Genomic DNA, 17,219 nt, shown 5'->3' with positions numbered 1-17,219 from the left:
GCGCTCCCATTGACAAAAAGCCCTGTTCCTTTCTTTATTAAAAAACCCACTATGTCCATAACAACTGTGTTGATCCTTTTTCACTATGTATGTAAGTGAGACTTTTCTAACTCATCTCACTCATCTTCTGGATCAACTGTGGGTAAATCATTATATCAATGGAGGTTTTCTATTAATTAATTTTTTTTTCTAGTGGTTGAGCAATTAGCAGGATGCCACAGCAAGATATTCTAAAAATGGCTTAGGTTATTTCCAAAATGCTGTGCATGACATCTGTCATCCAATATGTCATCTTCTAGTATTGATTTATTCATTTTCCCTAGTTTAATTTTGATGATTTTTGCCTCGTCCCATTCGATTGTGCAGTAAGTTTAGGTCTTGATTTGGATATGACTGTCTAATGTCACACCAGTATTTATTTTTTTTCGTTCAACCCAGTAGGAACCCCTACTTAAGATAGGTAGTATTACCTATCTGATGTTAGTATAGCGATCTCCCCTGCTGTGCTATTGTGTTCTGGCAGGGGGACAGCACCCCCACCAGAACACTCTGGTCATTGCTCTCAGCTATTGGCTGAGAGCACTGATCTGGAGCTGATCGGCGGACCTTTTTCGGTCATGCCCCTTCGACAGAAGCCAGCTGAATGGCCAGATTCTGTAGCACCAACTCCAGTACACACGGGCCGATCGGCAGACCTTTTGTGGTCATGCCTCTTTGACAGAAGTCAGCTGAACGACCGGCTTCTGTAGGACCGATTCCGGTACACATGGGCCGAATGTCGGCTCGTATGTACTAGGCTTTAGTCTTGATTTTGGCCGTGACCTGAGCTTTTACCTTATCCATAAGAGACTTCACTATTTCTCACATAGTCTACCAGCAATGAGTATGTTTTTACATGGTTTTTATGTTTACTAGTAATGGAGTATACTGTATATTGCATCAGTTATTTACAATCTTTCCTATTTCAGATACTTATTGCAACTACGGAAAACTCCAAGCTCATTTTGCAGATCGACAATGCCAGGTTGGCAGCTGATGACTTCAGACTAAAGTAAGTTACTGTAGATATTGGAACATGTTTACTTATGTAGTGGTTAGCTCCAAACAAGATGTTCATAGGTAAAAGTCTAAGGTACTTATAGCTGTGATGTTTCCACAGATATGAGAATGAGTTGGCTATGCGCCAAAGCGTAGAGGCTGATATCAATGGATTGCGTAGAGTCCTGGATGAGCTGACCATGTCCAGGTCTGATCTGGAATTACAGATTGAGTCCCTAACAGAAGAACTATTATATCTCAAGAAGAATCACCAGGAGGTAAAAATGTTGCAAAAATTGTCAACTTTGAGTAAAGCTTACCATAGGCAATCAGATGTGTTTGTTACAACAATGGACAGGAGGACATCAGCCAGACATCAGTAGGAACTAGAGATCAACCAATTTACGGCAACACCGATATATCGGGGGCCGATATGCACTTTCCCTGATATATCGGAATTGGCCCCTGAGGTTACCAATATTGCTGATATTTCGGGAAAGTGCTTGTACCGGAGTGATGCCTGCAGCTAGAGGCATCACCCTGGTACCGGTGTCCACGGTCGGCTGACTTGTAATGACAACCGATGCGGCTGAGAAGCCGCTCGGCTGTCATTACAAGGAGCGGAAGGGGACGTTCCCCCCCCTCCCGCCACCATCCATGGCTCACCCGGGTCTCCCGTCCCACCGGGAGACCCGGGCATCCTACCTTCACCGCCGCCGCCGAAGAGAAGACCCGGTGTAGCATGAAGATATGTATCCCTGTGAAAGCTGGTATCCCTGCCGCAAATGCGCATGCGCCGGTCTCCATGTAATAAACCCGGAAGTGAGAGTGGAAGAGTGTGTACTTTCTAATTCAAAAGCTCTATTTAGAAGTTCCCCTTTTTGGCACAGTAACAGTTATTATCTACCAATCATTTGAAGATTTATCAAGGGCAGCTTGAATCTAAAATATGAGTTTTCTTATGTGACACAAAGCTTGAGTCATATGGTTTATGACAACCAGAAGCATTTTGGGTATAGAGATTGCAAACAGCCCTTTGCTCTTAAGCCGGCCATAGACAGATTTTTTATTTTTTATCCTCTATCCACACAAACAGGGTGCTTGGAGGAATCCTCCTAGGACATTGTATTCTAACAGCTGGACCCACCACTGTCAGGATACCTTGCTCACTGGCTGCAGCTGATTGGCTGCAACCAGTGATCAAGGCATTTTTTTTAGTATGTCCCTTTAAAAAAAAGTTGATCAAACTATTGATTTCTGTCAAGTATGGATATCCACACACTGATTGAAATTTGTCCCAGCTGGACAAATGCCGATCAGTGTGTGTCCAGTTTTAGTTAGACAGACTCTGTCTGGTAGACATATGGAAAGATAAGAGAAGCATTAGGCTGAATTCACACTGGCATTAAAGAGGAAGTAAACCCTCCTCTGACACTTTTACCTATAGGTAAGCCTATGATAAGGCTTACCTATAGGTACTGTAAATATCTCCTAAACATGTACCGTTTAGGAGATATTTACCTTATATGCAGCCAGTGACGTCACTGGTGCATGCGCTCTGAAGGAACGGCCGCTGGTGCCCGTTCCTTCAGAGCCCCATGCCGTGATTGTCGGCTCCCGCGTGCGTGCGTGGGAGTGATGTCACCGCACCTCCGGCCAATCAGATGGCCGGATGCCGCGATCCCGGAAGACGGGCGACTGGACATGTCGCCCGTCATAGAGGTAAGCGGGTGGCACGGCGGGGGTTCGTTCTAAGGTAGGTATTTCATAATGAGCTAGTATGCGATGCATACTAGCTCATTATGTGTTTCTCTTTCAGCTTGTAAAAAAAAAAAAAAATGTAAACTGAGTTTACAACCTCTTTAAAAGCAGGCATTTAAGGGGCGTCCTTCAAATGCCTATGCAAATGATACAATGGACAGCACATAGTGCTGTTCATATTATAAAAACATGAAGCGTTAAGTGTTGCGTCGCTTCGCTTCAAAATTTAAACCTAATGTTGAGTCTGGAGGCGTTTGAAGCCCTTCAATGCCTCCCATTCAAGTCTATGGAAACAAGATCCATAAAGACACGAATGAGCGAGTTTGGGGTGGAGGAACTTGACTGGTCTGCACAAAGTCCTGACCTCAACCTGACAGAACACCTTTGGGTCAGTGTCTGACCTCACAAATACGCTTCTGGAAGAACGGTCAAACATTCCCATGGACACACTCCTAAACCTTGTGAACATCCTTCCTAGAAGAGTTGAAGCTGTTATAGCTGCAAAGGGTGGGCCAACTCAAAATTGAACCCTATGCACTAAGACTAGGATGCCATTAAAGTTCATGTGCGTGTAAAGACAGGCGTTCTAATACTTTTGGTACTATAATATATCTCCTATCCACCACCTGCCCCAACCCGACTAATGGCGCTTTTCCACTGCATGGAACCGAACGGTTCGGCTCGCTTTTGTGCTTTTCCACTGCTGGTACCGCATGGTACGGTGTAGGAGCGGTTCGGTACGGTACAGCGGCGCTTTTCCACTGCATGGAACCGAACGGTACAGCTCTCAAAAACAGTACCACCTCGATTGTGGTTCTAACAGGTACCATACCCGTTACCATATCCCACAATCCTTTGCATGCAGTCACTACTAGCCACTGATTGGTCAGAGAATCCCACCCACCCCGTTGTTATCCCACCCACTTAACTTTAGTACTACTTTAGTGGAAAAGCAAACCATACCGTACCGAACCGTTCCAACACCGTACCATACGGTACCAGCAGTGGAAAAGCAAACCGGGCCAAGCAGGGCCAAGCAGGGCTGAGTAGAGCCGAGCCGGTACTTGCAGTGGAAAAGTGCCATAAGTTTGCACTAGAGTTGTCTCACCAGGATCCTACGTCCCACCATGTGGTCCTCCATGAGAAGCACCAGTCTAGCACTACGGCTCAATGGGGTGCTCTCCCAACTTACATCTCTACTGTTAACAGGTATTTACTGCAATCATCTAAAGTAGCCAGAGGCTGTTTTGAGGTAGTCAATAGTAACAGTCCAAATAAATGGATTCTCTTCCATTGAGTAACATAACAAGTCCTCCTTGTATGGCAGTGGATCTTCCACAACCCTGTATAAAAGTCCTTAATCTATTTCTTCAGCCAGGTATACCTACTCCCATAGCCTACCAAACACTGACTAAGCTAGGATCTTGGCAGGAAGCATGTGACCTCGCCTCACTTCCTGGGAGGATTATGAGAAAAGTTCTCCCTTAAAGGTTCACTAAATTAACTCCTGCCAACAATTGTGCTACAGGTACATTGTATATAGATATGTTAACAGATAGAGTTTTTTTTTTTAATGACACATTTTTTTAATTTGCTGAAAGTGACATCAATACTGGTTGGCCTGGGTTGAATCAATTCCTTTTGCATTAACACCAAAGCAAGCCTGCAAGTGTCAGGAAATGTGCAGATTTTAATTAGTACATATAAGCTCTTATAACCTATTATTATCCTTTATGTAAACATTTAAAAGTTAAGTGCATGTAGGTGGCCTAAATCCAAATATAAGAGAGGGAAGCACTCAATGTTTCCCCTTGAGCAATGGAACTTTTATAGGAGACCTGCCTGTGCATAAATGTAATTCATCAGAATGTTGTTTTCATTGCTATGTAATTGGAAGACTTTGCTTTGATTGACTGAAGTAGATGCATTTATTAGGTGTTTTAGCAGCCAGCGTGCTATCTCATTGAATTATTCAACAAAAAGCTCCCTTACCATTATTTCTTTCTTAAAGCGATAGTAAAGTCTACATTAAAAAAAAAAAAATTCACCCTGCAGTGGAATATCATAATGTGCTAGTATGCGCGCTGTCATCACTGTAGAGGCTTCCATCTGGCCCTGGTCTTCCTTCTGTGTTCGCGAACTCTAGCCTTCTGACTGGCAGAGCCGCGATAATGTCACTCCCGTCCCGTGCAAGCATGCGGGATTCTTGGCCGCGACACACAGCTTTGAAGGAACGGCAAGGGTATGCCGTTCTTTCAGAGAGCATGCGCCGCTGACGTCACAGGCTGCTGCTCGCTAGAATATCTCCTAAACGGTACACATATTGGACATATTTATTTTAGTTGTGGTGGGTAGGAAAGTGCGCTGATTCAATATAGGGTGTGCTGCTACCTTAGAGTGTATGTTGTAGAATAGGTAAAGAAATCAGGTGCGCTGCCCTAGTGCATCTTTGAATATCATAGCACCAGAAAATTAACGGTAGAAAATTTGCATTATTATTGCATTTTTGGTTTATTTGTTTACATCATTTTGTATGTTGCACATATGCACTAGGGCAGCGCACCTGATTTCTTTACCTATATTTATTTTAGTTACAGGTAAGCTTTATTATAAGCTTACCTGTAGGTAAAAAATAAAGAAATCAGAGTTAACTACCACTTTAAGTTGCTATACAGTTCAAAGTAAGGCAAAGTAGATTAACTTGCTGACCTTCAAATTGAAAATGGAAGGTCTGTTTCCCTGCCATGGCTCCCTGCCCAAAAATAAAGCTGCAAAAATAAAACTATAACAAAGTGTTAAAAAAAAAAAAAAAAAGATATAAAATACTTCCCTCCCAGATTCTGGGAATCCATGGGTGATGTCACCGTGCCTTACCACTGCCTCCTGGACAACCTGGGAACTCAAAAATCCATATGAATGAATCCCAGATCATTGCAGGAATGCATTCTTGTAGATTTTTAGTGATCAGAAGGCAGCAGTAAAGGGGTTCAAGGTAAATTTATTTTGTATTTTTTGCAACATATTTTTTAATGATTTATTTACAGATTATTTTTTTGGGTGGTGGGGGTCTGGCAGGGAAGTGGACCTTCCATTTGCATGGAAGGTTCACTTTTATTAAAGTGGAAGTAAACCCAAGGGTATAATTTAAAAAAAAAAAAAACAGTTACATTCCCGGAATGCATTCTTGTAGATTTTTAGTGATCAGAAGGCAGCAGTAAAGGGGTTCAAGGTAAATTTATTTTGTATTTTTTGCAACATATTTTTTAATGATTTATTTACAGATTATTTTTTGGGTGGTGGGGGTCTGGCAGGGAAGTGGACCTTAGGGTATAATTAAAAAAAAAAAAACAGTTACATTCCCGGCATGCCGGAAATGCTAACTGTCACATTGGATTTGCTCTCAACCAAACTTTCAAACCATCCAATGGTCTGTGTCATAACTGGTCACATGTGGAACATCATGGCAGTTGAAAATTAAATGGAGGCCAAGATGGCAGCTCCCTTGGCTGAAAACGATAGGAGGGTTTACTTCCACTTTAACTGTATGAGCTAAGAATGACTCCGAAGGGCAATGAGATATTGAAAAGGCAGACTAAAATGCATATACATGATTACCACACACATATGGCCACATATGCTAAACCAAATACAATCTAGAGGTCCAACTTAAGGGCAATACTAGATGTGGATTCACTGTCACAACTCAAGCTGGGTCAAGTGGTTGAATCTTTAAAAGTTAACTCCATACCTTATGCACTATGCTGAACAAGTAATTGTCCAATGGCTCCCATGTCGGGCTAGTAGGTTCAATTCCCAGTTCTTATACAACCTAAGTGGCGCAGAAGAACATGATGCCCTTCAGCATCAAGAGTTTTAAGCAAAAGCACGCCATTTTTTTTTCTTTGTAACAAAAATGGAAGTTTAAGCACCGTACCACACCACTGTGAAGAAGTCCAGGTACAGCGTCATTCCAATAAAAGTCAGGGAGACAATCCAAAACATTTTTCACCTTTCCCCTTAAAACACATACCTAATACTGAAAGGCGTACAGAATGGAATGGGCATTGTTAGAGCCCATATGCATGTATATTTTTTCTGACAAGATTCGGGATGAACTTTTGTTTAAAACATTATATTAAAAAAGCCTCAACATAAAGAAAAATGAATTCAAAGGTTGAGCAGCATAAAGCACTTTTAGATATCTCGATGTGAGCAGGATAGATCAGATCGCAAAAGGAAAGTGAGCAAATAGTAATCAAAGCAAACTTTTAATTATTCACTTACCTATACTCAAAGTATGTATCCGATATATCTGTCATCTCAAGGAGTCTGAGCTCCAGAAGGTCAACTGGTTTGCGTGGCAATGTTATCTAGGATATCATAATAGTATAAAAAGTATAATAGTATGAAAAAAATACAGTTTTCACATGTTGATCTTTTTTCTTTTACCCAACTAGGAGATGGGGTCTCTGGCTGGTGGAGAAACTGGACAGGTCACAGTTGAAATGAACGCAGCTCCAGGCATTGACCTGACCAAAATCCTGAATGACATGAGGGAGCAGTATGAGGCCCTGGCTGAGAAGAACAGGAAAGATGCTGAAGCTCAGTTTTTGCAGCAGGTATAGAAAGCGATCACATGGGTTTTCACCAGCACATTAGACTTTTTTTTCACCAGACCATTGACCAGCTGTCAACAACTATTGCTCCTTTAATACTGGTACCAGGTTGCCCCATTGCGTTGTACACTCTCTGGCCAAAGGCTTGTTGCACCTGACCATCGCAGTTGATTTAAATAAGCTTGTTGGACATCCCATTCCAGAACTACAAGCATTCATGTGGATTCCTGTTTGTCTGTGGCAATGTGAGCCAATTCATTCAATAAAATTTTGCAACTGATCACTACCAGAAGCTGGCCAGCTGCCTGACCTTAAGGTTGGAGGCCCCAACACCCAAAAAGCTCACATATCAAATCACATTATGGCCCTCCTCATCCAGAGCTATGTTCTGGCTAAAGCTTTGTAGGCTCACTGGGTAGGTAGAACACTGGCTGCTCTTAAAGAGAAACAAGGGCTGATTCAGCATCTTAATTTAGGGAATTGTGGAGTAGAGGCATAGAAATGGTAAGAGAGCAATGTAGGAAGGGAGAAAAAAACAAGAAAGGGGTAATTCACCTGCCCAATCCACTGTGGGGAGATAATATGCTCAAGCCATAAATGACTAACATGGTTGTATAGTAGTTTATGCCATGTGTTGGTCTGGTTGAAGGAAATTAGATTGGGGAGAGTTGGGAGAGGGTTTTTTTTATGTCACAACAAGTTCTCAGGTTATTTGAGGTCTTTGTATTGGGTTTTAGATACACCTAAATGCCCAACTTCAGTCTAAATTTTTTGTAGTTTTGAACAAAGTGGGGATTTTTTGTGAAATGTTTTACCATATGGCTTTTAGTCCTAGTGACTTCCCTATTCCCTTGACCTTGTGACCTGATATCACTGGGGTCGGTGAGAAGTGGAAGAAAAAACTACTCAAAAATAACCAGGGCATCTGTAAAAGCCTGACCTAAGCTGTACTTATTCCTTACAACATTCCTTACTACATTCAAAGCTTTTAAAACAATATTTTGGCTGGGTTAGAAAGTTGAATTTTGGAAAGGTGGTTCATTCTTTCATGGGTTTTATGGTCACCAGATAAGAAGAAAGTTTACAACTATGGTAAGGTACTGAATTACAAAAGGGACATATTTAAAAATTGGTAAATGTGACATTCAACAAACATTCACCACAAATAAATCTTCACAGTGATGTGTTTTATTATACAGTGAATAATTCAACCACTAAATGATTGATAAAATACCACATTCTTTATAAATATGCCACCATTTCAATGTAAATGAAAATATGATAAGACTAAGTTGACATACTGTTTTTCTGTTTCAGAGCAATGAACTAAAGAAAGAGATTACAGCTGGGGTAGCGGAGGTTCAGACCAAGAGTACGGAGATTAGCGACTTAAGGAGAACACTTCAAGGCTTGGAGATAGAGCTACAGTCCCAGCTGGCAATGGTAAGACAATGATTTTGGATCTGGGTGTAAAATTTGACTGTAAAGTCAATACATTTTATGACACATGAACATCATATTAACATTACATAGACTTGAATACATTTATTTCTTAACTCTTTTTACAATAATATCTGTTTTCTATGTGCTTAAAAGCTAGGTGCTAGCTTAGTGACCTGAATTTTCTCTACTGCAGTTATGCTACTCAGCTAGGTCACCCCACCACTACACTATTCATTCATTCTAGCTGAAATATTTTCATGCTGGGACAACAACACAATTCCTTTTAGGCTTATTGGAGAAGGTTTTTCTTTTAGTAAACCTTGGATTTAAAAATGTGTTTGTTTAAGGGTATAAGGAAAAATTGACACTTTATAATAAATCTAGAAAAAAATAGGTGTCAAGTTCAAATACAGTATATACAAATAGAAGTTGAATGGTTTGAATGGCCCTAGAGCATCCATTCTCAACTAGGGTTCCTTTACAGGTTGTTTGGGATCCCCTGAGCAAATAGTAATTTCCCCCTCGCAGATAAGTCCCCACTGACACCAATGACCTTTTAAACTATCTGTAAGAGGGGGACTTCTTCCCACTGATTGCAGATGTAAATTGTTCCTAGTGCCCATCACACTAATGTACCTTGAGCTGTGGATATAGTAATTATTAGCAGGTGTTCCCTGGGGGCAAAAAGTTATTTCAAGGGTTCCTCCATATTATAAAGTTGAGAAAGGCTGTCCTAGAGGAATGACAACTATGTTCTAATATGTTGATATGGGTACAATTCTTCCTTATTCTTTTTATCCATATTTCTTTAATACCTTTTTTATTGTTACTATCAACCTTTAGAAAAAGAGCCTTGAGCAGACCTTGGCGGAAACAGAGGGTCGGTACTGCGCTCAGATTTCAAAAATGAAGGAGATTATTGTTGGGGTAGAAGAACAATTGTCTCAAGTCAGGTTTGACATGGAACGCCAGAGTGAAGAGTACAGACAACTACTGGATATCAAAAGCAGGCTGGAGAAGGAGATTGAGCAATATCGCTTCCTACTAGATGGAGAAGGCGGGTAAGACAAAAGAATATACTCCAAGAAATTTAGAGATATTCCCCAAGATAGTGATACTAATGAGTTGTCTCTATGTTAAAGGACTTCTTCTTCATCCACCGCTCAAAAGTCTGCAGGTTCAGTGGGATCCAAAGGTAAATGTTATTGCTGGTACACCCCACCTGTTCTACATGACACCCTCTTTTGTCACATACATCTCTACTTCCTTCCTTTGGTAAATCTAGCCTTAGTGCCAGTACTGGTGCAGGTTGGGATCTGTAGAAGCCAACCTGAGAATCCAATGTCTCACCCTTATAACTGTAACACCTGAGATAAAATATATAGTCCAACCCATGGCAGGACTGCCCCGGTTTACAATGCCTACTTTGCTCATTTTATTTTAAAAATAACGAGTTTTTGATAGAGTGAAAAGGGGTTAGAACTCATTTTAGGTTCCATTAGATTTATTCTTACTTCTTTTCGTGTTGACAACATTTTAGCCAGCAGGAAGTGAGGGAACTATCCAACAGCAATGTAGACAAAAATAAAAAATACTTTTCTTTAGCAGAGTAGGGAAGATGGTCAGATTTTTTTTCTGTCTGTGTCTCTGTTGCAGATTTTTCCCTTATTTCTGTTATCAGCAGGACAAGAAATGACAAAAAATCTTGCTAACAGAGCCCTCAATAGCATTAAAAAAAAAAAAAAAACAACAACAGGAGTTTTAATCCTTACCCACTGCCTTTGATTTGACGCAAAGGACACAAGGAAACACAGAGGCAACCATACCCTACTTTATTCTAAAGAAAAAAATAATAATTTTGGCTTGGGAGGTGCGATAAACGGAAATGTCATTAAAGGGGTCCAATTGGGTTGGATGAATATTCCTAATGGCTCACCATTTAAAAGCAAAAACAGCTAAAGACTGTGAACACACCCACGTAGGTTGACTAGAATGGACTAGTGTCTTTAATCAACCTTACCAACTATGTAACCTAACCACTTCTGTTTGGAAAATTTACTGTATGCTGTGCATTGTAAAGACACCCTCAGCTTTACACCGGCAGATTTTTCTTCTTCTAGCTCAGGTATTTTGGTCATCGACTGGTACATAGACAACATGCTTTCTGTTTTTGGTGGTTCATCCCCATATTTATTTATTTTCTTCTTTGTTTGTAAGGTTTTTTTTTGTGTCTTTTATTTTGCTGACTGCTATTCTTTCTTTGTTTAGATTCAAGCAAAACCAGAAAAGTTATGACCATCTATGAAGATATAGTGGATGGAAAAGTTGTTTCATCAACAAAAACAGAAAGCTTACAAAAAATGTAAAAAAATCAAAAACAGAATATATCATCAGTCAATACTGACTTTGCTTTTTTTACTTATGCTTTTGGTTAACTTTTGCATTCCTATTCAATAAACATTTGCAAGCAAGGCATTCTGTATAGCCATCATAGTGTATATTGTATTTAACAAAGAAAAGACAAAGTGAATAAGAGGATACTATGTTTAAATGATTGGGTAACGTTTGGCCTGGGGGGTCACACACAAACCAACTGGCCCTTCAATGGTAGGCATGGACCAAAGTATGATTGGGTAATCAAGTTAACACTTCTTTGCCAAAGGAAGGACTGGGGACATTTTGCCCAGGGGGCAAACACAACACAATTGGCTCTTCAATGGTAGAGACTGACTAAAGAATGATTGGGTAATCAAGTTAACACTTCTTCATCCATGAAAGGACTAGAAACATTTGGCCCGGGAGACATGTACATTTTAATGGTTGGGGCGGACTAACGAATGATTGGGTAATCAAGTTAACATTTCTTCACCCAAGGAAGGACTGTAAAGTTTGGCCTGGGGGCAAACACAAACCAACTGGCCCTTTAATGGTAGGGATGGACTAAAGCATGATTGGGTAATCAAGTTAACACTTTATTGTCCAAGGAATAGCTGGGAACATTTGATTGGGGGGGGGGGGGGTGCAAGCACAACACTTATGGCCTTTTAATTGCAGGGACTGACCAAAGATTGATTAGGTAATCAAATTAACATTTCTTAATCCAAGAAAGAACAAGGAACGTTTGGCCTGGGGGCAAACACATGCTCTTTAATGGTAAAGATGGACTAAAGCATGATTGGATAATCAAGTTAACACTTTATTGTCCAAGGAAAAGCTGGGAACATTTGACTGGGGGGGGGGGGTGCAAGCACAACACTTAGGGCCTTTTAATATTAAGGACTGATCAAAGAATGATTAGGTAATTAAATTAACACTTCTTAATCCAAGAAAGAACAAGGAATGTTTGGCCTGGGGGCAAACACATCTTTAATGGTTGGGATGGACTAGAGAATGATCGGGTAATCGAGGTAACATTTCTTCACCTAAGGAACGACTAGGAACTTTAGGCTAGGGGGGCAAACTTAACAAACTGGCCCTTAAATGGTTGAGACAGACTAAAGAATGATTAGGTAATCAAGTTATCATTTCTTCACCCAAGGAAGGACTGGAAACATTTGGCTGGGGGGGGGGGCAAACACAACTAACTGGCCCTTTAATGTTGAAGACAAACTAATGAATAATTAGTTAATGAAGTTAAAACATCTTTTCTCAATGAAGGACTGAGAACGTTTAACCTACCGAACAAACACAACCAGCTGGCCCTTTAATGGTAGGGAAGGAATAAAGGAACTGTGTCATGGTTCCACATGCCATGGTAAAGGGTATGTGTTCTTAAAGCACATGGTTCATTGAGACACTTTTTAAACACGCTATCCTTGCAGCTCTGGCATTCAGTCCCATGGCATCTGGGGGCCACAAAGCAAGGAAGATGAAGCTGAAAGACCTCCTTCTCCCATATGCTTTGATCAAAGGTCTGAATAGGAATCATGCCCTGATATGTTACACAGACCAGAGCTTTGGGGAGAGGAGAACATCACCAGAGCCTGCTGGAGAGAGGAGTTAGTTTCTGTTCTGACGCCTCACAGTTGTATGGGGAACTACAGACAGTGGAAACTCCCATGATGAGCAGAACGGTGTGCAATGCTGAATCACTGGACGGTAAAGCCACATTGTTCTAATAATGATCAATGGTCAGTTCAAAGAATAACTTCTGCTGAAGAATGCTAGTATGCGCCAGCATCAGAGGAAAATAAGCTCCTCCTCCTTATCTGCAGACAAGCTGAGAAAGATCTGGGTCATGTGACAGCTGTATATCGATTAGGAAAAAGCATTTCTTCACACTTGACTTAAAAATTTTGAACAGTACCGTATATCTCATATATACAAGTGCTACATTTATTTTAACTACTGAAGGGATGGCACTAATGGAGTACTAAAGTTGGGATATCCTTACTAACACGCCAATCAATTTTGACCCGGGGAATTGGAGTGATTAAAGTGGACCAGGTGACTGGACCCCTCTTCCTTGGGAGCGATCCCTAAAATATCGACCTGCGTTCTACCCCTGTGTGGGGAGTTCTTTCTGGTAAGCTCGGTATTTATTAGAAAGGGGAGCACCGGACCCAAGGGACAGGGGAGCACCGAATCTTCTCACCCTACAACTATCCACCCCGCGGCACCAGAGTTTTTTGGCACCTTATTATAACTGTGGACTGTTTTAATTGTATGCGCTTTTGAGGACTTTTTGTGCATCTTCTGGTGCATTTTTTTTGCCACATATTCCTGCGCATTTTTTTCCACTGGCACAACATTTTTTGAAGGCATCTTATATAAGGACACTTTGAGTTTTTTGTATTTTATATTTCTCTCATCACTATTCCCATTGGTACAATCTACTTCCTTTTCAGTGTACCTTCACCAGGTTCTCTGAAACTTCCTGGGACAGAGACCTTTTGTAGAGCACCTTCTGAGCACTTTACACTTTATTCACATAGGCACTTTTTATCCAACATATTTGAGCCATTTGTCTCATTTGTTCTGTTTTACACTTTATAGAGGATTCATTTGTCCTGCTTTGCACTTTATAGAGGATTTATTGCACCATAATTTATTCGGCTCACTTTATATTTATTTGCACACTTTAATTCTTGTGGACACAAGTTTTTTTCCTTTTTTCCCTTTTTTTCCTTCTTCCTTTTTACGTGGTGTTTACCACTTGTGTTGCACTACCAGCAACGTCACCTTTTCACCTTCACCCGAAGGGCACTAGTTTTACTTCTATTTTTATATACATTTTTATAAGACTCACAGACTCACGTATTGTTGCCCTTTATAGGAAAGGTTTCTATACCACACCATTGTATTTTACCTTCTTTTTAGGAATCCATCAATTAGCATACCACGTATTTATTTACACATTTATTGCTTTATATCTCCTTTTTATTCCTATTTATTGCAATCTTTTTGGTGATATTCACATATATCCTCTCCCAGTATCGATATAAACACTTTTTCTTACTATACATACGTATTGGCAGCGCCAAGCACTTCCTTTTCCTTCCACGAATAGCAAAAAATGGCCTGGTCATGAAAGGGCTAAAACCTTCCAGGGGGCAAGTGGTTAAAAGAGGATGTATGGGCTATACAAAAAAAAAAAAAAACACATCATACTCACTTAGGTGGATGCTGCATCTGTCCCCGCTGCATCTGCACTGAGAACTGAGCAATCAGACCCCCAATCGTTCAGTTCTTCCCTCTGCTCAGAACAAAGAGTGGTTCCTGTCAGTCACCGACTCTCTACTCTGCCCCTCCAGCTGGACTGAGCCAGCTGCCGGTCAAAGCTACTGAATGGATCCCGACCATACAGTCAGCGGACTTTAGCCCGCTGTCAGCTGAAAACAAATTAGAAGAGTGCAGAACGAACTGCACTCCTGTGATCCATAGGAGAAGTACAGCCAAAATAGCTATACTTTTCCTTTAACAAAACTGTAAATATGTGTAAATCAGGATTGTAATGATCCTTTTTCGTGCCCACTGCCCTTCTACTGCCTGCATTGAGTTACTAATAAATCTCAATGCAACAACTGTTTTTTTTTTTTTTTACTTTTTCCCAGCGGTCATGTGATAAAAAAGTTCAGTCTTCTTTCTGAGCAAAGTAAACAACGTTACTGAATCCTTAGAGCAGTGACGTCATTGCACAGGAGTTGCCAGGCCTGTAGAGTTTATTCCACCAGTCACACCAGCTGCTCCAACAGACACACATGCCAGAGCTTTGTGGTCATAGGATTGCTTGGAGAACATAAAAAAACAGTATTCTTTAAAAAGGTGGGTGACTGTATTGTCTTTCCCTCTACTTTAATATTTCCCTTACAGTTGTTTTGCCAAGTTTGGCCACAAGTTCCCAAAGGGGAAGAAAAAAGGGCTTGGCTATTTTTATTTTTTGCAAATTTTCATTGATTTGACAGTGTAGAAAAATTGAAAAACAGAGCCTATTGGGCATACCCAGACTCACAGACACAAAAGGAAAACATACCAACTCATATAACTCTTAAAGGCACTTTGAATATTAAAGCAATCAGGAGGAGTTACAGATCAGCAGCAAAGGCATCTCTTGGCAAGTGACACTCGCACCACTATAACAGAGTACATCATAGCAGCTCATTCACATAGAAACCTAAAAAACCAAAAGGAACCCCGCTGACCTCCACATAAAAGCTTTGCCAGCTTAATTTGAAGAGTTGGGTTCTGAAGGGGCAGTAGTGGATGGAGAATTAAGCCAAATGTCATAGTGAAGTTTTTTGGGCAACTCCTAGACCAGGGATCTCCAAACTTTCTAAACAAAGGACCAGTTTACTGTTCTTCAGACTTTGATGGGGCCAGAGAGTGGCCAGTATTAGTAGAAAATATCCTGGCATCAGTGGAGGTAAACAATGCCCCGTCTTTAGTGTTAGGGGGAGGAATAGTGCCCCATCATTGGTGTCAGTGGGAGAAAAAGTGCCCCATCAGTGTCAGTTGAAGGTATAATGCGCCACTGTTGGTGTCAGTGAAAGGAACCGTGCCTCAGGGGCTGGATAAGGTCAAGCAAAGGGCCCAGGGATGCAGTTTGAAGACCCCTGTCCTAGACTCATACATGAATTTGTAAAGTGGGGCTCTGCAAATCTTCAGCTTGGTGCTGCCCTCTGTAACGCTAATGCCCTAGGCACCAGCTCAAAAGTGGCATTATGGTAGATATAGCCCTTGAGATACTTTGGATTTTAATAGGTTCAGGTTGACATATGGTTTGTTTATTTGTATGTAAAAATATTCTATCAGTACTCCTCCATTTTCAGAAAAGGGTACTGACTGGGATGGACATTTTTAACTCATAGACAAGAGTGACCAAAGCACAAAGTAAATTAATAGTGACCCATGCAAGCAAGTAGCATGTAACTGCGGGATACAGTAGGTATAGCTGATATAGAGTTCTAGGCTTGGGTGATCTTGTCTGGGCATGACCAGTCATAAGGTGCAAATAGTCACTAGACAGCAGTTTCCCACTCAAGCTGTTTTTGCCCAAGTTGGGTGAAAATACTAGGTCTGTAGTACATACACAGACAGTCAAGGCTCATCCAGGGAAATAGGGATTGAACAAGTTACCCACCACATCACCTTCTGTGATTGCTTGTTTTCTCCCCTTGATTAGCCTACGCTTGAGATGTCTCTCTATTCCTCCTTTTTAAACAGACTAGACAGGATGGTATAAAGTGGCTTAACAGCCACTTTAAAGGGGGAGTTGATATTTGCCCCCCTTTGCACCTACCTGCCGACGCCCATGGCTCCTGTGCTGTCTCTGAACCAATAAGAAGGGAGAGAGCTGAGAGCTGTTCTTGTGCACAGGGCTGAATCGAGATGGAGCTCAAGGAAGTATAAGGGGGGCTGCATCCAGAAGGTTTTTAACCTTAATGTATTAAGGTAAAAAAATATTTAGCCTCTAGAACCACTTGAAAGCAATACTGCCTGTCATTCACACAGGAGGGGACAATAGTCCTGCAGAATTGGGAGCTGGTAGTCACCCTAATAACAAAGGTTTAAAAAAACAGAAAGTGGCTACTAAAAAAAAAATGTAAACTATTAGAACATTTATTAAAGAATAAAATGGAGACACCTCCTCATCAGTGACATCCTCATCAGAGACCCCCTAATCAGTGACATCCTCATCAGAGACCCCATCAGTGTCATCCTCACCAGAGACCCCTCATCAGTGTCATCCTCATCAGAGCCCCCCTCCTCATCAGTGTCATCCTCCCCAAAGACCCCCTCATTAGCGTCATTCTCACCAGAGACCCCCCTCACCAGAGACCTCCTCATAAGTGTCATCCTCACCAGAGCCCCCCCTCATCAGTGTCATCCACATGGATGTCAACCTCATCAGAGACCCCCTCA

The 17,219-nt window shown here is 41.2% G+C and overlaps 1 protein-coding gene across 1 annotated transcript in view; it reads left to right on the top strand.

Annotated features, from left to right (window-relative positions):
• The window catches only part of LOC309567461 (uncharacterized protein), a gene marked incomplete at its 5' end in the record, with an annotated part of 127,977 nt that extends 116,631 nt beyond the window's left edge, over positions 1 to 11,346 (top strand). Inside the window, 7 exons of the mRNA XM_082272850.1 lie at positions 969 to 1,051; positions 1,160 to 1,316; positions 7,257 to 7,418; positions 8,733 to 8,858; positions 9,702 to 9,919; positions 10,001 to 10,053; positions 11,127 to 11,346. Of these exons, the coding sequence (XP_082128976.1) occupies positions 969 to 1,051; positions 1,160 to 1,316; positions 7,257 to 7,418; positions 8,733 to 8,858; positions 9,702 to 9,919; positions 10,001 to 10,053; positions 11,127 to 11,224 (897 nt within the window). The 3' untranslated portion in view covers positions 11,225 to 11,346. The remainder of the gene's footprint in view (positions 1 to 968; positions 1,052 to 1,159; positions 1,317 to 7,256; positions 7,419 to 8,732; positions 8,859 to 9,701; positions 9,920 to 10,000; positions 10,054 to 11,126) is intronic.
• Between the last annotated feature and the right edge of the window lie 5,873 nt (positions 11,347 to 17,219).

The sequence above is a fragment of the Pelophylax lessonae genome, assembly GCF_965119305.1.
Source record: "Pelophylax lessonae genome assembly, chromosome: 11".
Taxonomy (NCBI): Eukaryota; Metazoa; Chordata; class Amphibia; order Anura; family Ranidae; genus Pelophylax; species Pelophylax lessonae.
The sequence above is the reverse complement of the archived record's forward strand: the minus strand, read 5'-3'. Positions and strand labels throughout refer to the sequence as shown.